Here is an 18,847-nt window from a genome sequence, read left to right on the forward strand (position 1 = left end):
AGGGAGTGACGACCAAGGAAGGAGAGAAGGAGGGAAGACAACTCAGGCTGGCAGAGCAGGAGGGGAGGTGGCTGCAGGAACCCCTCGAGTCAGGGACACCGTCACCCAGAAGATGAGAGGAAGCCCTGAGCAGGGCTCGGGCCGGTTCACAAGAGGCTGCAGATCTTGGTGTGGACTTTGTTCTTTGTCTCAACAGCCACGGGCGGCCACTGATGTGTGTGGAGAACTCAAACACCACGATGTCCGAGTGAAGGAAGACGGGCGGCCAACAAACATAGAGCGTCGGCGTTAGCCAGAGCCCTGAAGACCACCTGCTCCCCTCACCCTCGGGCTGGGTCACACCCAGGCGACCCACGGAGCTCTGGCGGCTACAGAGGCAGCATGGCCCAGTGGTGGCCAGGGCTGAGCCGTCTCTTCTCCACATCCAAGGCCACAGACTCCGGGTACACAGAAAGGACTGGGTCTCACCGGCTCAGTGCCTGCAGGCACGTCCTCTATGAACATTTTCACCAGTGATGCTCTCTGGCCTCAGCTTTGGGAGGAACTGGGCTGCAGAGAGCAGTTTCCATCATAAATACCAAGTGTGGAACTTCACAGCCACCTCAGCTGAGGGAGCATCCAGTCTCCCTCTGGTTCCGAAGGAAATCAGGGTCAGGGCCGGGTGGGGGCGCTGCACCCCACCAAGTCAACCCGGACCTCTCCCAGTCTAGACTCTGCAAGCCACCTGCCACCCACCACTCCACTCAGCTGTCCCAGGCATCGTCCCAACGCTCCTGAGCCTCCAGCTCCTCCCACTCCCTGCTCCACAGAGAGCCAGGTAGACAGCTCTCCTCCATGGGGCACGCAGAGACAGGACTGGCTGCTGCCCAAGGACAGAGGGAGGGGTGCGCCAGCTCCCAGGAGACGCGCGGTGTGGGGAGATGGGGCAGATGCTAGGTGGCAATGGCGATGTTTCTCCTTCAGCCGGACTGGATGGACATCCACGGGTGGAACCTGCCCTCTGAGACGGGCAGCAGCTGCCAGCTTAAATAAAGGAGACAGAAAAAACCCACCTTGCTTTCCCCCGAGTTTTGGCCAATCTGAGGCTTTCCTCACGACGGCAGGAAGAGCCAGTGCTGCGGCATCACCTGAATCACAGGCCCGCCGGCCACACGGGTGCTCCAAAACCCAGCGTGCGCCCCAAGACTCACACGGGTGCACTCCACTGTGACACCTCTGATAAATAAAATACCAGGTGAATTCCCAGCGTGACGAATGCACACCTGGAGCCAGTCCTGGGCCAGCGTCACCTGGAGCCCATCCTGGGCCGCCGTCACCTGGAGCCCGTCCTGTGCCGCTGTCACCTGGAGCCCGTCCTGTGCCAGTGCCCAAGAAGAATTTTCCAAAAGCTAAACACGCGATTCTCACACAAACAGAGTGAACACGCGTCAACGACGTCCTTCAGTGGGGCTGCTGAAGGAAACGGTGAGGCCAGGTGGGGAGCAGAGAATCGTGCTACCTGCCCCCAGGGACAGTGTGCAAAGAAACTGTCCTGCTGGGCAAGAAAACCACAACCTTTGGGCTTTCCTTGTCTACTGGACAGACGCTGTTCACCCCTCTACCAGGAAAGGTCTGCGAGCTCATGCATAACCCCAGAGCCTGGGCCCTTAGTCAGCAGTGAACAGCGGCGTAAACACACAGATGTCCCCCAGGCCACAGCCCTCGGGCAAGCCCGTGCAGCACCCCAACATGATGCTGAGAGGACACGAGGCTCAGCTTTTGTCCTATTTCCAGGTTTTACCTAATACTTCCTTAGCAGCAGGATACAGAAAACTAGCCAGACAGGGAACCCGACCAGTCAGGGGCCAGGAACAAGAGCCATGCCCTGGACAGGAGTGAAACGTGCTGCTCCACATCTCGGGCGCGTGCCCACCTCCCCGCACCCTCTCATGCTCCCAGGAGACGAGACGTGGCCTTTGGTAACTTTCACCCAAACACTGTCTACATGACCTGAAACCACAGTTCTACCAGGAAGGCACAGTCTTCCCCTCTGTTCCCTGAGGATCCCTCAGACTTCAGGGAATCCTGAGCTGGCCTTCCAAAGACAATGCTCCCCGGGCCTCCTTCCCGCCTCGCAATCCAGGCCCTGAGCAAGCCCGGCGGGCGGCCTCCTCCCACCTGGCTGTGCCAACCCTCCCTCCGCCCCTCAGGCCCAGCTGCCACGCGCGGCCCGGCCTCTCACACGTCGCACTGTCCTCCGCTGGTTTCTGGCCTTCAGTTCTCCAGACAGCAACCGGAGATTTTTACCTAGAAACCGGGTTTCCCTGCTTCAAATCGTTCTTTGGCGTTCTGTTGCTCAGGAAGAAGACAAGCACTGCTCACTGAGCCCGCATCTGCCTGCTGCCAGGCCCTCAGGGACCTCGTGGTTGCCCCCTTGAGCGACCAAGGCCCTATCAAAGTCCTTTTAGCCGGGCACGGTGGTACCTGCCCATTGTCCCAGCTACTTAGGACACTGAGGCAGAAGGGTCTCTTGAGCCCAGGAGTTCTAAGCCAACCCGGACCACAAAGAGAGACCGGTCTCTAAAACAAAAGGCCCCCTGGACACTGCAGTCTTGGCTGTCTCGGGGCCTCTGTGCTGGCTATGCCCCTGGCAGGACCTTCACCTCGCGGCTCCTCTCCCAAGTCGCTGCCGTCTGATGCCTTGCTCTATCACCCAGGGCCACTCCAGTTTCTTTCTAACCGGTCTATTCATTTTTCTAGGACTTACAATCTATAGGTAACTTACTTATTTTGAGACAGGTCTCGCTCTGTCACCCAGGCTGGAGTGCAGGAGCGTGATCACGGCTCACTGTAGCCTCAACCTCCTGGGCTCAAATGATCTTCCCACCTCAGCCTCCCAAGTGGCTGGGACTACAGGAGTGGGGAATCTTGCTATGTTGCCCAGGCTGGTCTTGAACTCCCAGGTTCAAGTGATCTTCCCACCTTCCAAAGTGCTGGGATTACAGGCGTGAGCCACTGCCCCGGCCACTTCCTTGTTTTATTTGTCTTCCTATTGACTGTCAGCTGCTCCCTCTAAAGCACAGGCTTCCTAAGGCAGGGACCTCCCTGCTTTGTTCCCTGTTGTTCCTCCAAGCTCTCTGAAGCCTGGGGCTAGGAGAGCACGCAGTGCAAATTCATCCCAGAGCTTGAATTCATGCACAGCCCCTGCACACGCTGCAGGGCCAGGAAAGTCCAGCTCCACTAGTCCACAGGGGCAGCACCTCGACCTGCCTCGGCAGAGCTACGCTCCCGACAACACCACCCTACGCAGGGTCGGTCCTGGTGAAGGGGCCTGCGGGTACCCCACGAAGCCTTTGTCTGTCCTTGAAAGAACGCCAGCCCGTGTGCTCGGGGAAGGCTGAGCAGATGAGGGAGAATTTCAGTTACACAGGCCGCCCTCAGCAGCTGAACAGGCGCCAGGAGCCCCGGCAAGGACCCGGCAGATGGACAGTATTCATGGCAACACAAAAGATATGGCAGTCCATCTTATCAAATCAAACACAAAACACGTAAAAAGCTTAGCTTCAGGGCACTGGCCTCATTCAACGGGTACCCTCCCCTTCTCTTGCCCTGCCCACCTGTCCAGCTCTGAACCTCTAAAGCAGAATGCAAATGGCCTGCTTTCACTGGGCCTCTGGGGTTAGAGCCGGCTGAGAGGCACAGGGTGTGGGCAGGGGCGGGGGTGTCCAACCCAGCACAGCCAGGGGCTTCCAAAGGGAGGCAGAAAGGAGACTGCAGGCCTATTCTCACTTCCGCTCAAGCGCCTGGCTATTTTAGTACTCCAGTCTTAAAAATACTTGGGAAATAATTAAGCTTCTATATATAGCAGACTAACATTTATTTCAAATGTGCTTGTCAAATAACTCTGATACTGAATCCAACAAGATTAACTCTTTGACGGCTGCCTGTCATGTTTGAATGAAAAAGTCTATAGAAGTCTAATGTATAGTGAAGTATCGATTAGTTCTAGAAAATGATTACAGTAAAGACGAAATCATCTCCCAAGTTTAAATGCAACTAGAGAGCTGTGTTTAAGGGACAGAGCTCCACTGCGGCCTCTCCTCCTTGAGTCAGGGCCACGCTGGGGTCTCAAACTCCACACGCCAGCCCCTGGAGAAGACCCTCTGCGTGGAGCCCCCTCTCGGCTGAGCAAAGGTCTTCTTAGCTAAGCTCCAAGTTCAAGGCACAAGTTTGGAACAACAGGCCTGGGTAGAAATGAAACCACCTAGCAACCAGGAGAGCCTAACACGAATCACCTAGAAGTTGCCAAGGGCTGGTCTGAGACAACCTGGGCGCACGCTACGGTCGCCTCCTTTGCGGACTGAGGGCAGGGCTAGGTCCCGTGGACTCTTGATCCCCAGCATTTAGCTCAATTCCGTTAAACCACAACTACACGGTCCTCAGCCTCGAAGGGTGCTCCGGGGTGACAGCAATTCCAACGCTGCTTCTCTCTCGGGAGGGAACGAGTCCCTCAGCCGGTCCTCCATCGGGAAGCCCAAGCAGTGCTCGCGACCCGGGTCACCCAAGGCACGATGACCGCACTACACAGTGGAGACGGCTCCCTGGATGTGGCTGTAAGGCCCTCTTAGCGAACCAACCGGTCTTACTTCAACAACAAGTAAGTGGCCTGGAACTCTTGGTGGACTCTCAGGGCACCAACCACAGCCACGGGGGAGGCCAGCAGGGAAGCCGGTTGCTCCGATGCACCATCCTTTCTGTGAAATACCCAGGCGGTCGCCACAGTGGGGCTGCATTAGGCCATTTCTGGGCCCATAAGGAGACAGGAGGACTCCACTGCCCCACCCACCTTCCTCCTCCCACCTTTCCTCCTTCCACCCTCTCCATCCCCATGAGTCCAGTGAGCATCCGAAGGCTCTCAGGGCTGTCAGCCCCGCCAGATGCCTGCTGACACCTGTATGTCAGCCCCCCAGATGCCCGCTGACACCTGTATGTCCCCCTCCCTCTGGCCCTTATTGTTTCTTTTTCCAGTAAACAGACAATGAGCCTGTGGGGAACACCAAGTTCTAATTCATCTCCAAGAAGCCTGCAGCCTAGTTGAGTAGATAAGAAACCAGACCAAGTGGGACAGAGGAGCTGGCAGCAATCACAGAGTGCCCTTCCCTTCCTTCAGGAGACGTGGGATGTGCACAACCCCCACCCGTCCTGTACAAAGACACAGGAATGAACTGCCAGGGCTCCAGGTCACCCACCCCTGGACACCCATCCTGGCCTGTCACTCAGCTGCACGACCGTGACTATCCCACGCAACCTCACATGCTACCACCTGCAACATGAGCGCCCTCCTGAGGACAGGTGTGGGAGGCCTCGGCCTGTTGTGGGTGGCAGCCTGCCCTGCTTTTCTCAGGCTGACCAAGTAAAGGAGATGGGAGGGAACAGGCACCAGGGCCACAGAGGGCTCACGGAGACACAAGCCCTGTCTTTAGGGTGCATCCTCTTGTCCACTCAAGACTGCAGAGGCATTTCAGAGATCTCACCGGTCAGACAGGCCAAAGTGTAGCCCCAGGCCCTGGTGTCTCATCTTCCATCACAAACCCAGCAACCATCACTGCCACGCAGATCTTCAGGAACTCAGCAAGGTTTTGTTCTGCAAAGTACTTAGAAGTGACAGGCTTAAGCCAAATCTCCACAAACACTAGAATGACATTTGGTCACACCAAACAGTACACCTTTTGTTTGTTAAGTCACCTTCTTATAAGGAAAAACATTTATTTTCCCAACCTTGAAAATGCCAGTCAAGAGCTAAAGTTCAATCCAAATTTTTGAGGACAACAAACGTGCCCTAAGCTGTGGGGAACAGGCCTCTAAGAGCTGCCCTGGCCTGTCCTGCTCTTTCCAGCTGGAGGCTCCTGGGGAGCAGAGCCCACACCTAACCATCCTCTCCAGCAACTACAGGCGTGGAGAACGCAGGGCGTAGTGGCTGCCAGCCAGGGGGATCGGTGGGAGGAGGTGGCTGGACACTCTAGGTCGAAGTGGGGCCCAAGCCATGGCCTGTGTGCCCCAGGGGATCAGCAGGATGACCTGTCACAGGTGACTGATCAGGGCCACAGGTGACTGATCTGAGTCAGGTCAACAGGGACATAAGAAAACGTGAGAATGTTGACAACAGGAATGATGACTGCACGCAGCCAGACCCCTGCACTGCCACGGGCAGTGGGCACCCTATCCCTGTGGGGCAGCTCCATGCAGGGATGACAGGGAGCCAGGTGCCAAGCAGACAGTTCTGACCTGGCAGGTCTGGGCTGGGGCTGAGAAGCAGGCATTTCTAACAAGTCCCCAAGTGGCCCACTTTGAGAGCTGCAGCCTTAGAATAGCTCTGGGGACTCCTCGGTGCCGAGGGCTTTTCACCCCTTTCTACCCGGCCTCCACCTCCCACAAGCCTCATGGGCACAGCTTGGCTCTCAGGACTGTAAACCAAAAATAAAATCCCGAGTCCCCTGACTGACTGAACTGAAGCCCCTCTTGGCCAAGGAGACCCCAGGGCAACCTGAGGAAACAAATTCCAGGCCCTGAAGGCAAGGGAGGTCAGACATACCTGGTTGTACCACCTCCCTTTGGAGTGTAGGCAGAGCTGACCAGTGTGAATGAAACAGAGACAGACAGCACAGCCTCACCAGCAATGACACCAAACTCCAGCCTGACTCGGGTACAGCACCTCATGACAGATAGCAAACCCTGAAGGAAATCAAAATATTTCACCCTCAAATACGTTTATTTCCTTGACATATTTGAAATGGTCCTGCAAAGCTGTCTTTTGTGAGGGAAATTTGCATCTGCGGAGAATCTCCCTCCCTTTCTAGGTCTTTCCTGGATCTAGGAGACATTTAATGAGTCTGACAGCGTTAAGGTCTGAAAAGAGACATTTACCCTCTATTCTTCCCAAGGCTGCTGCCTGTGAGGCTTCATCTACTTAACCTTGGCCTCCATAGCCCCTTTAGCTTAACTCAAGCATTTCTCTCTGCTGACTTCAAGTCTTTAGACAAAGCTTAACTCTTTCAACCAATTGCCAATCAGAATCCACCTATGATCTGCAAACCTACCCTTTCCTATACCTTACATGTACTGATTTATGTTTCTCTGCCTATAACTTCTGTCTCTCTAAAATGTATAAAATCAAATTAGCGTGACTGCCTGGAGCACACTTTTTTAGGACCTCTTGACACTCTTCCCCGGGCCATGGCCACTGCACTCATTGGCTCAGAACAAACCTCTTTCAGTATTTTATAGTTTGGCTTTTTAGCCAACAGGACCCTCTGCCTGGGCTCCCTGAAGCCCTCTCCCTGCTGCCTGCTCAGGCCACCGTTGTCTTTCACTTTCAGCCATATCCTCCTCCAGTCTCAGTCTCAGGCCCAAGCCTGTTCTTCCTGCTATGACTGGGAAGGCAGTCAGACCCTCTAAAGGGTCTCAACTTATTGAGTTGAGTTCATCCCACCACTGGGTATGGATGTTACTGTGTGGCTCTCAGGAGTGGCCTTCCTTCTGAGCTCCGGGGACAGTTCTCAAGGCTGCCTAAGTGCTGCTTCAGCCACAGAATCTGCAATATTTGAATCTGGTTACCATCTTTAGACTTCAGTGACTCAACTGAAAAAAAAAAAAAAATCAAACCCAAAACCCACAAAAGAGCAAAACAGGTGACAAAGTCCTGCCAGGGCCACCTGCATTTTAATAAACATATCTGTTTCTGCCACTGAATAACACACAAGAACTGAAGGGTTCTCTACATGATTGAATTGTTTTCCTAAAAGCAGTGTCTAAAAACCCCAGTGAACAGTTTTTCTGTCTTTCTGTTCCAGTCTCTGACCTCAGTTCTGAGTCAGGTCAACAGGGACATAAGAAAACATGAGACCAAAGAGGAGGAATCCATTAGAATCAAAAGGCCCCATCACCGTGAGATAAGAGAAGAATGCATTTTAAAGATAACCATTTACAATGACATACAAAAGTCCTATTTAGACTTGAAAAAAAAAGATTTCTTTACAAATCTGTTTGGCGATGAGAAAAATACAGCAGGATTGGGTATAAGACATAAAAACAAAGGTGCAGGAAGAAAGAGTAGCAATTTGTTACAGCTCTTGCCCACTGAAACATGTAATTAGAGGTTAGCACAACACAGGAAGCCTTGCCAAACCTCACTGGGTCGGGAGGACCTCCTACTTCAGTGATTTAAATTGCATTTTAAGGGAAGGGTGTAGTGAATGCCCCTCCCACGCCAACTCTGACCTGTAGAGCAGGCGAGTAACTTCGTGACTGATTAACAACGTGCGACCAGATGAAAGCACTAAACAGTGAAGTGCGGAACACTACCGGCAGTTTGGTGAAAGATTTCTCAAAGGCTGTGCATCTGTGATCAAGGAACCCACCAAAGAAATGCTTTGTAGAGTTAAAAAAAAAAAAAAAAAAAAAATGCTTTGTAGGTTATTGTGGGTCTCCAGAGAAGTGGGGTCTATAGAGAAGTCTCCAGAGTATCTGCATCGCTAAGTTGTGGGTTCACTCTGAGCACCCACTATATAGCCAGCTATCCGAACCAGGAAGTTAATGATGAAGGTTTAAAGGGAATGAGGTGGCTACGAGTGTGGAATAGAAATGAGGGATCCTCAGAGAACAGGAATTCTAGGCACTGATGTGGAATAACTGGGGATGGGGTGTGTGGACGCCAGGAAATAGCTAGGGTAGGAGGCCTGCCAGGTCAACGAAGTTATTGGGGCTCAAAACAGAGGTATTTTGAGAGCTGGGATACGGGAGGGCTTCCCTATCCCCAAGTGTGCGGTGAGGGCTGCGGGAAAATGGTTTCATTTTGACTTGTGACAGCCCAACTCGCCAGGATCTAACCTGGGGAAAACATGGGGAGCAGCTGGCTTAGTTCCCTGCCCCTGGAAAGGCCAGGGTTGGTCCGAGTGGGGTGCCTCTATGGGGCAGGGGCTGGCTCTGCGGTAAGGAAAGAAAAACGGGAGAGGGGCCCCGGGACCCGCCTTCTGGGGCGGTCGCAGGGGGTCCTGGAAGGCCGCGGTCCCGGGGGCCGGGGGTCGGGGGTCCCCGCGCGGGGGCGCGCCTCACCTCGCACATCCCCGGCCAGGGCCCGCCAGGTGGGCGCGTAGCCGATGCAGTGGCCACACCACGACGAGTAGAACTGCACGAGCCACGCTGCCGAGCTGTTGGCGGTGGCCCCGCGCACACTGCCGCTGTCCAGCACCCACACTGCGTCCTCGCCCGCGCGGTACAGCCGCGCCGCACCGCCCGCGCCCGGCCCTGCCGCCGCCGCCGCCAACAACACTAGCAGCCGCGGCAGCCGTGCGGCCCGCGGCGGGGGCGAGCGCCGACCTCCCGGCGCAGGTCCCTCTCCGACCCCCGGGCTGCGCGCCACCGCCGCGCCGGCCGCCGCCATGTTGGAAGTGCCGCCGGGGCGTTGAACTTTCACCCTAGCAACCACCGTCACGTGCGCCGGCGCGCCCGGCCCCGCCCCCGCGCGCCCAGTTCTGTCCCGCCCCGCCCCCGCACGTCTGACCCCGCCCTCTCTCCGCCCCCGCGCGTATGGCCCCGTCCCCGCCCATGTGTGGCAGCCCCGCCCGCAAGAGTCTGATGGCGCCATCTCCCCGCCCATGCGTGGCAGGCCCCGCCCCGCCCCGCTCCGCCGCGGGATCCCCAAACCGCGTCCCTGAGCTGGGCCAGGTGGCCACATTTAGCAAATGGAAGTGCACGACGCCAGGTTCAATGTGAATTTCAGACAAACAGTCGGTTTTTCAGCCTAGGTCTGTGCCATGCCTGAAATGCAAATTTAACAAGACATTATTCGACGTAAAAAACTATTCCGGAGTTCTTTTACTTGGCAGCCCCACCTGGGGCTTCAGAGGGTCTGCAAGCCAGCCTCTACTTTTTAATATGAGGTTTGAACACTTAGAATATGCAGCAAAGCATCCACTCAAAGTCGGATGTGTTGCGTGCTACCTTTTAGGGTGTTCCAGTCGAACGCAGCTTCAAGGTTTGGAAATGAAATCATATGACTTTTTGCTTCATTGAACAGGATACCTGGGTTTTTTTAGTTCCTATTTCTAATTTTTACACATGTCAGTATTTTCTCTGAACTGTGTGACCAAAACAAAAAAAGGGAGTGGGTGAGCCTGGGCAACATAGCAAAAGCCCATCTCTTTAAAAAAAAAAAAGGCCGGGCGCGGTGGCTCAAGCCTGTAATCCCAGCACTTTGGGAGGCCGAGACGGGCGGATCACGAGGTCAGGAGATCGAGACCATCCTGGCTAACACGGTGAAACCCCGTCTCTACTAAAAATACAAAAAACTAGCCGGGCGAGGTGGCGGGCGCCTGTAGTCCCAGCTACTCCGGAGGCTGAGGCAGGAGAATGGCGTAAACCCGGGAGGCGGAGCTTGCAGTGAGCTGAGATCCAGCCACTGCAGTCCAACCCGGGCTACAGAGCAAGACTCCGTCTCAAAAAAAAAAAAAAAAAAAAAAAAAAAAAAAAAAAAAAGCTGGGCATGGTGGTGCACACCTGTAGTCTCAGCTACTTGAGGGGCTAAGGTGGGAGGATGGCTTGAGCCTGGGAGCTCCAGGCTGCAGTGAGCCGTGACTCCGCCACTGCACTCCAGCCTGGATGACAGAGTGAGACCTTGTCTCAAAATAAATAGATAACTGTATTGTGGGGTTCTGTGTAAGATTTTGTTTAAACGGTTTTGCTGCTAACAACAGTTAACCCCAGGTGAGAGGATTCTCCCCAGAGGGCCCCTGGCCAAGGCGCCTGCTCCCTTTCCCTCACGTCCTGCGTCTCTCTGTTCACATTTCCTTCCATCACCCACGTTTCCTGGATTCTGCTCTGTGCCAAGCCTTGGAGACAAAGTGAGCACAAAACCAAGCCCCCAGTGCCCCTGGCCTGCCATTCAGGCAGACCCAAAACAAACCAACGCGTAAAGCAGCCAACGCGTGCTATGAAAAGCAGTGAAGCCGCATAGGGAGGCGAGTGCCAGCAGGGCTGCCGTACACAGGAGGGTGGGGAAGTCTTTGAGAAGGTGACCCGAGTGGAGAAGGAGGTGAGGGAGGAGGCACATGGCCCAGGCAGAGGAGCCACACATGCAAAGGCCCTGGGGCAGAAGGGTGCTGAGCGCACTGGAAGAACAGCGAGGAGCTGGAGCCGGAGCCGGGCCTGGTGGGAGCGGAGCAAGATGGGGGAAGTGTAGGAGGGAAGAAAAGCTGAGAGCCTGAGCGAGACCCAGGGGGCCTCACAAGCCGGGCCGCAGACTTGGGCTTTGATGCTGAATTGGGGTCCGCCATGGGACGATCGGTGCAAAGATGCAGCTCTGCCCTTGTAGTTGCAGAGTAGGAGGGGCACAAGGGGAAGCAGGGGACCTGGGAGGGGCCGCTGCCTCCTTCCCCGAGCTGGAGGGACTCAGGGGAGGGGTGAGAGGCAACGCTAGTGAAGGGGTCGGCCGACCCTGGGTAGAGGCAGAGGGTGTCACATTGGCAGAGTTTGGGCCAAAGCAATTGGAGGAATGGGGTTGCTTAGGGCTGAGACTAAATCCTGCAGTGGTGAGATGGGAGAGCTATGCTGGGGAGGACGCCAGGAGTTAACTTTGGACCAGTTACATCTGAGCAGCCTTTTCAAACTCTAAGGGAGGTGTCAGGTCAGGGTTTGGAAGTGGGAGTCGAGTCTGGAGCTCAGAGCTTGAGGTCCCGCGGGGAGGCTGTGGGACAGAGGGGAGGGCCACACGCCAAGCCTCAGGCCTCCAGAAGGAGCAGCGGCGAGGTGGCAGGGGAACAGGGAGTGGAGAAAAGGAGCCTGATCCGGCTGAGACAGAGGATGCCATGAGCCCAACTGGAGGGGCACATTCAGAACATCGGGGCAACACTTCACCCCAAACCTGCTCGGTGAAATGGAGCCACCCATGGGACCAAGCTCAGCCCAGCACTTAGAGACCACACCCCAAAACAACCAGAGTTTCTCCAATCCAAGACAGGGTGGGGGAGGAGAAGGGGTTGGGATTGAATCTCGGAGTCTAGGCAAGAGCTGTCTGTGCTGAGCCAGGTCCTGCCCAAAGCCCGCGTGAAATCTGTCCCTCCTCCTGCAGGAGAGGCGTCCGCATGTCGCTGTGGCAAAGGCCAGGTGACTGCAGGCGCGGTTAGCATGCGTGCCGGTGAGCAAGGAAACACGTGGCTGGTGGTAATTTTCAGGTGCCCTGACAGAGACAGCTCTGGCTTCAAAGGGATCAAAATGTGGGGAGATCACATCTCAGACCTGGTGAGATAAGGTGCTGTGCAGGCTGAGGCAGCATCTTGGACCTAACCTGCTGTGTTGGATCCTGATGAGCCTGATTCCAGGAAGGCCTCCAAGATTTCCAGCTGATCTATTATTCCCTGTGTAGAGCAGGTACTTGCCGTCAACCCTACCCTCAGGGCACAAAGCCTTGATGCTATCTGCTTCAGGTTTGTGCACATCCCTTCTAAACCAACCTCCCCTGTGGCAGATAAGCCCTGGTTCTGGGGGTGCTGGCGGGATCCCGTCTGTCTGGGCCTCCAGAGACACACATGTGGCTTCCATTTGTAAATGTTTCTTTCTGAGAAACTGGACCTGTCAGCCCCTTTCTTCTGCCTCTCAGCCTCTTCTATCTTTGAGGCAGGTTTGCACAAGCCTGCCCATCATGGAACAGGTATTGGTATTCCCGTTTTTTTGTTTGTTCCCCAAGTGCTTCAATGGGGACCCTGGTGACTTAATCACCTTCCAAAAGCCCCATCTCTTTTTTTTTTTTTTTTTTTTTTTGAGGCAGAGTCTCACTCTGTCGCTCAGGCTGGAGTGCAGGGGTGCAATCTTGGCTCACTGCAAGCTCCGCCTCCCAGGTTCACGCCATTCTCCTGCCTCAGCCTCCCGAGTAGCTGGGACTACAGGAGCCTGCCACCATGCCTGGCTAGTTTTTTTTTGTATTTTAGTAGAGACGGGGTTTCACCGTGTTAGCCAGGATGGTCTGGATCTCCTGACCTCATGATCCACCCACCTCGGCCTCCCAAAGTGCTGGGATTACAGGCGTGAGCCACCGCGCCCGGCCTGATATTCCTGTTTTACAGAGGGGGAAACTGAGGCTCAGAGGGCTGACTACTGTGTCAGGTGAAGGGCACATGGCATGTATGTGACAGAGAGGAGAGTCTCAGGCCCACGTGCCTCCCGGAACCCAGGAGGGCCCACTCCAACGCTTGTGTAGCAGACAAAGGCAGAACCCCAGCTCTGAGCCGCCTCCCTTTCCACATGGGGAGAGCGGAGATGAGGCCCGATGGATTTCAATGGCCTGGCTCCAGGACTGGTCCTGCCATCCACATCTCCCCCTTTAGCAGGAGCTTGGCATGGAGGGCTCAGCTGCTTACGACCACCACCCATGTGGGAAAACTTCTGAGGAGGAATTGTGCACACCTGTGCCAGCCCCTGAGTACTGGCTACGTGCCAGGAACAGTGCTCCATGTCCTCACTAGGACACCATGAGGAGGTGGGTGGCCATCCTCCTGGGACTGTGGACACGGAGGCACGTCTGATGGCAGGGGCTCCCTGCCAGACCCCTAGGGAGAGGTGGAGCAGAGCCCAGGCAGCCTCAGAGCCCGAGCTGGCTCCCAGTACCAGTGCGGCCGGTGCTGCATCGGCTACAGACTGATGGACATGGTGAGTGGCGGCCAGGGGAAGGGTGGCAGGGAGCCCCGGGGCAGTGCCAGGGGGTGTGTGTGATCCCATTCTCCGCTCCCAGCTTTGATGCTGCCATGCAGTGGGTGGATGGGACAAGGCACCATGGGATGGCTGTGGGATCTGCCAACACTCTTCCAGGACCCCAAAGCTGCCTCGGGAGCCGGGAAAAGGACAGCTTCAGAGCCTGGCTTTGCTGGGCATGAACGGGCCAGGCTCGACCCTGGGGACAGAGAAAATGACCCACAGGGACCCTGCTCCGCCTGGGCAGTGAGTGAGTTCTCCCAGTCCCCTGGGTGCCAGGAGGCTATGCTTCCCAGGAGTGTGTGCATCCGCTACCTTTCATAAAGGGCTCCCCTGGCCTTCATGTGTGTTTTATGAGGGTGGCTGTGATGGCCACGCAGGGCAGGGAATCAAAAGGACTCGTAAAGTTTGTCTGATGATTTGGGACTGGGAGTGCCGCGGACACGTTCATGGGCATTTTATGCAGGAGGGAACCGTTAAGCAGGGAAGCTGAAAGAGACAGATCACGGGAAAATTAAACGTAGGGTTTAACTGAGAAATAATCATTTTCTATGAAAGATAATGACTTCTCTGGAGGCTGGTATCAAGATTTATTGGCCCAAGCGGTGACGACAGATCAGAGCCCAGACAAGAACAGCAGGAGACCTTGAAGGGGAGGAACCTTGGATTACCATCTCGCCTGGTCGATATATCTGAATGCCAAAGCCCTCTGCTCTGTATGTGTCGTGTTGGGAGATTAAATGTATTTACACCTCTGGTGGAGTGGCTTTTTCTCCTGCAGTCAGAGTAACCTGATAGCTCCGGCCCCCTCCAGCGCTGCTGTCCTTGGAAGCCCTGGCCCGGGTTTGCCTTCGTTTCTCACGACCAGCCCCATTCGAGGGCACCCTGCCACTGGCACCTGCTGGGCTCCCAGGGAAAGTCACTGTGGTTCCAGCTGTGAGTGCAGCCGCCACTGCATCACACCGCACGTCAGCACCAACCGTGTGGCGGTGAGCCGGGAAGCCATCGGATTCGCCGCAAATCTGCGGGACTTCAGTGGGGGAGATTTATTGCCATGCCAGATGCGTGTGTGTGAAATACATAATTCCTCTCACACAGCCTCATAAATCCAAAAGGGTCAGCAATAAATGGAAAAAAATAAAAAATCACAGACTAATTTGTTCGGAAGACTAGAAGGGGATCCGTGAGAAAGCTGTAGCTCAGCTCAAAGTTTGTTCTGAAACTGAGAGCACGGAGCAGGAACACATTCCCCACTGGATCCAAATCTCTGCGTTCTCAGGTGGGCTGGCCAGGAGCTGGTGCAAAATTGGATGCCCAGCCTGAGCTGGGCTTCCCACGCACATGGTGAGTAGGGGCCCTGACACAGGCCGGCCATCCTAACGGCACCTGGGGCTGAGCAGCTGCCCCGGGGCTGGAGAAGGCAGGCTGGGCCCAGCTGCTGCCCAGCAAGGGGTGTCTGGAGAGGGGCTCTTACCTCACAGAAGGGGGCCCAAAGGGGTTCTCAGGGGCCTGGGGTCTCTCACCAGAGCTATGGGGTAGAGGGCCCTGGCAGCTCCGTGTGTCCTGTGACCTGGCGCCTCAGGGCTTTGCCAGGCCAGCTTTGTGATGTCTCCCACCGGACTGCATGCATAGTCTGGAGTGTGGTCCTCTCTCAAAGTGGAGGAGGCCTGAGGCCCGGGACAGGAGAAGCCACATCCTGGAGGGATCAGTGCTGGGACACAGAGGTCCCTAAGGCCAACACGCTGCCCATCAACTCCCCATTCAAGGAGAGACCCTCAAATTCAAAAGGGTTCCAGAGAAATTACAGGGGTCCCAGCGAATCCTCTGGAAGCAAAGAAAAGTCCATGACACCAGGAGAAATTGGATGCCCTGGCCTTCCAGGCACAGCAAGTCCCAAACATGCTCCAAAAGAGACCTTGGGCCACCGACCCCCAGAGGACAAGCGCCCGGCTGTGTGGGCTGCAGGGGAAATGACCTTGGGCCATTGAGCTGCGGCTTCCTCTGGTCTGTGCAGCTCAGGTGAGAGACGCCCATGCCCAGTCCCCCCAGCTGCACGTCATCTGCTGGCCGTGTGGGCGGGGTAGGGGGTGGCGGGAGAGGCACCTCCAAAGTCAAAGCAGGCAAATGCCCCTGACTGTCTTCTAAGCAGGGCTCAGGGGTGTGAGTCAGCACCAGCCGGGCCCACCCCAGCTCTTCTTTACCCCAAACGTTTCTCTTCCTCTCTTGGCCTTCGCTGATCCCCATGACCCCTGTCTTGGCATAGGCGCTGCTCCACCCCTGTCCTCACTCCTGTTCTTGACGACTCTGACTGTTCTTGCCTTTGGGCTGCAACGCCTTTTCTTGGACGCCTCTTCATGGCTTTGATGCGAAGGACTGCGTGTGCAGTCTGGGCCCGGCTTCAGGTGACCTTCCCGCAGAGCCGGCCGCCCACCCGGTCCACCCTGGGAAAGTCCAGGCCACCATCCCTCACACAGCCGGCCACCCAGCCAGTCCACCCTGGGAAAGTCCAGGTGACCGTCCTGCACAGCCGGCCGCCCGGCCGGTCCGCCCTGGGAAGGTCCAGGCCTCTAGGTTCTTACTCCCACGTGTACATGTGTGAGCCACACACAGCTCACAATGACATCGTGGACGCCTGTGCACCTCTGTAGTTCCAGAAAACACTCCCTAGGGACTGCACCTGGGGGCCAGTGTGGAGAGAGCTGCTAAGGAGTCATGCAGGACCCTCCTAGTGAGCCGCGTGGAGATGAGGTCCACTGCCTGGTCTCTCTCCACATCTGGGAGATGCGCACAATGGCCTGAGTCTGTCTCCAGGAGCGGCTCTCTGCCTGGTGAGCCCTCAGGCCCAGGTGGGTCCTCTACCTGGCGGCTCAGGCCTCCCTCAGTGTCCTCGCTGGCATGCTCCAGGGACCCACACCTTCCACTGGTGGCCAAGGGTACTTGGCCTGGGGGAGAGGCTGCCGGGGCTGCTTCCCAGGGATGTGAAGGTGTGGCTGCCTGTGGGGGTGTGGCTGCCTTCCTGCTCTTACCCAGCATTTCTTTGGGGTCTCGGCCCCTGGTGGGGGTCTTGGCCAAGCAGGCTCGGTTGCCCAAGGGCCCCGCTGCAGATGAAGCAGTGTCTAGGAGCTCATCCAGACCCACCAAGAGCTGCCCCGACCCTCCCTAGCTCTCTGCACACCCAGAGCTCTGTGCTCCTTCCTCTCCCCGACTGCCCAAGACCTCCTCAAAGGCCACATCAGCCCAGAACCCTGTGCCCAAAGCAGGAGCCCAGTCCTCCGATGAACTGCCAATCATCATGTCCGCGTCACCAGCTGCCAACAGCCCTGACAGACCTTCCCTGGCCACAGAGGCCACTCTGGATGGAGCTGGGGGCTGCACTGATGGCCCTGGGAGCCCTCCAGGGACACTGCCTGACCCCTCACACGATGGGCACCCTGGCCAGCTGACAGGTTCAGGCCACTGGCTGCCTCTGGCCTCATCCCCTGCTATAGAACTGCATCTACCCAACTGGTCCTCAAGGCTTCCACCTGGTCCAACCACCCCTGGGCAGAGCCCCGACTCCTGGGTTCCCGCGGACCCCTGGGGCCCAGGAAACAGTCCCTTCGGCAGACTGTCCTCAGACAAGGAGGACAAATCCTGGGTGGTGATGGCGGTGTCCTCCCCGAGGGGCCCCGAGGGCGGGGAAGGGAAGGCATCTGAGCATGGGTTGGTGTCTTTGCCATCGCTCTGTGTGTGGGGAGTGGGGGGAGGTGGGGGGTAGGGGGTCCTCCCTGTGGATGGAGGACGGGAGGTCGGCACTGCTGTAGGACAGCAACTCGTCCACGGGAGACAGGATCTCAGTCAAGACGTCACCGGCAAGTGGGGGACAGGCTTCCTCCAGGACAGTGGGGGCTCCATTCCTACCGGGCCCAGGCACCCGGCTCTCAGCTACTGGGAGTGCCAGCCTGCCCAGGTCCCTGGGAGGAGCCTGCAGGGTCACCGGGGTCTCGGGCTCTGGCATGAGGTGCGGGAGTTTGCTCTTGGTGAACAGACTCCAGTCAGCATCCCGAGTTCCCTCCTGGTAGCCGGAAGTCTCTCCTCCTTTGCCAAAATCTGCTCCTTCACCCCCAGAGGTCCCCAAAGGAAAGGCCGGCAGCGAGTCCGAGTCGCTGGCAGAAGAGATTTGGGGTGGGACCACCACACCGGCGGCCTCCGGGGGTGCCCGGCGTGCTTCTCCTGTGTCTGTCAGCCCCATCAGGCTCTTGCTGGTCCCAGAAGGTTCCTGCCCCTCCCCAGGCCATGGGGACGGAAGAGCCACCTGGGTCTCCACACCACTTTCAAGGCCCGATGAGCCACCTGCAGACAGGGAGCTCCCCGAGGCTGGCTCGGCCCCGGTGCAGGGTTCCGGCAGGTCCTCCTCACTGTCCTCGTCCCAGACTTTGCTGGAGGCCTCTGACAGCTCTGACCCTGACCTTGGAGAAGGGACGTCTGGGAAAGGCAGCAGCCAGCCTGCCTTCGGGCTCTGCTCTGGTGCTGAACATTCTGCCACCGCCGTGTCCAAGGAGGAGCCACGCAGGGGGCTGGCCCTACTGCCCTGGGGCCTCTGACAGGTGACCCGTCCTCCACCCCCAGGAACACTGCCTGGCCGAGGCTCACCCTGGTTTGGCCCCCAGGACAAAGGCAGGCCAGCTTCCTCTGAGGAGTGTCGGGCAGAGAGCTCTCCAGGCCAGGCGAAACCATTGTCTGGGAAGTCTTCAGCTTCCAAGCCGGGAAGAGAGCTGGAGCTCTCAGAAAGTTGGACCAGGGTAGCCGCTGCTTTCTGGAACTCCCAGAGAGACGGACAGGACAGGCTGGTCACAGAGCCTGCTGGGGAGGTGTGGGATGACACCATGGCTTCTTCTGAAGGCCCCCAGCAGGTTCGAGAAGCAGACTCAGAGCCTGGACCGCAGGAGGGGGTGGTGGGGAGAAGGGGACTGCCCTGGTGCAGGATCGGGAGCGCCACCTCCTCAGGAGCCACAGGAGCTGCTGAGAGAGGGGACCATCAACACTTGTCACCCTCTGTACCCTGGACCCCATGCATATCCCACGGCCCCCAAAGCCAGGAGGTCAGAACAGAGAAACACCCTGAACAGAGGCAGGAAAAGCGTCGAGG

General features: G+C 56.9%; 2 protein-coding genes and 1 pseudogene across 2 annotated transcripts in view; 1 reads left to right on the plus strand and 2 right to left on the minus strand.

The window, feature by feature from the left end:
- QSOX2 (quiescin sulfhydryl oxidase 2) overlaps nucleotides 1-9,433 on the minus strand; it is a 40,628-nt gene extending 31,195 nt beyond the window's left edge. Inside the window, exon 1 of the mRNA XM_008005657.3 lies at nucleotides 9,091-9,433. Within this exon, the coding sequence (XP_008003848.2) occupies nucleotides 9,091-9,418 (328 nt within the window). The 5' untranslated portion in view covers nucleotides 9,419-9,433. The remainder of the gene's footprint in view (nucleotides 1-9,090) is intronic.
- A 3,240-nt stretch (nucleotides 9,434-12,673) lies between these two features.
- LOC103239925 (uncharacterized) lies at nucleotides 12,674-15,451 on the plus strand (annotated as a pseudogene).
- Nucleotides 15,452-16,878: 1,427 nt separating this feature from the next.
- Nucleotides 16,879-18,847, minus strand: part of CCDC187 (coiled-coil domain containing 187) — a 55,265-nt gene continuing 53,296 nt past the window's right edge. The window contains 2 exon segments of the mRNA XM_073022096.1: nucleotides 16,879-17,472; nucleotides 17,474-18,720. Coding sequence (XP_072878197.1) covers nucleotides 16,879-17,472; nucleotides 17,474-18,720 — 1,841 coding nt within the window.

The sequence above is a fragment of the Chlorocebus sabaeus genome, chromosome 12 (genome assembly GCF_047675955.1).
Source record: "Chlorocebus sabaeus isolate Y175 chromosome 12, mChlSab1.0.hap1, whole genome shotgun sequence".
Lineage (NCBI taxonomy): Eukaryota > Metazoa > Chordata > Mammalia > Primates > Cercopithecidae > Chlorocebus > Chlorocebus sabaeus.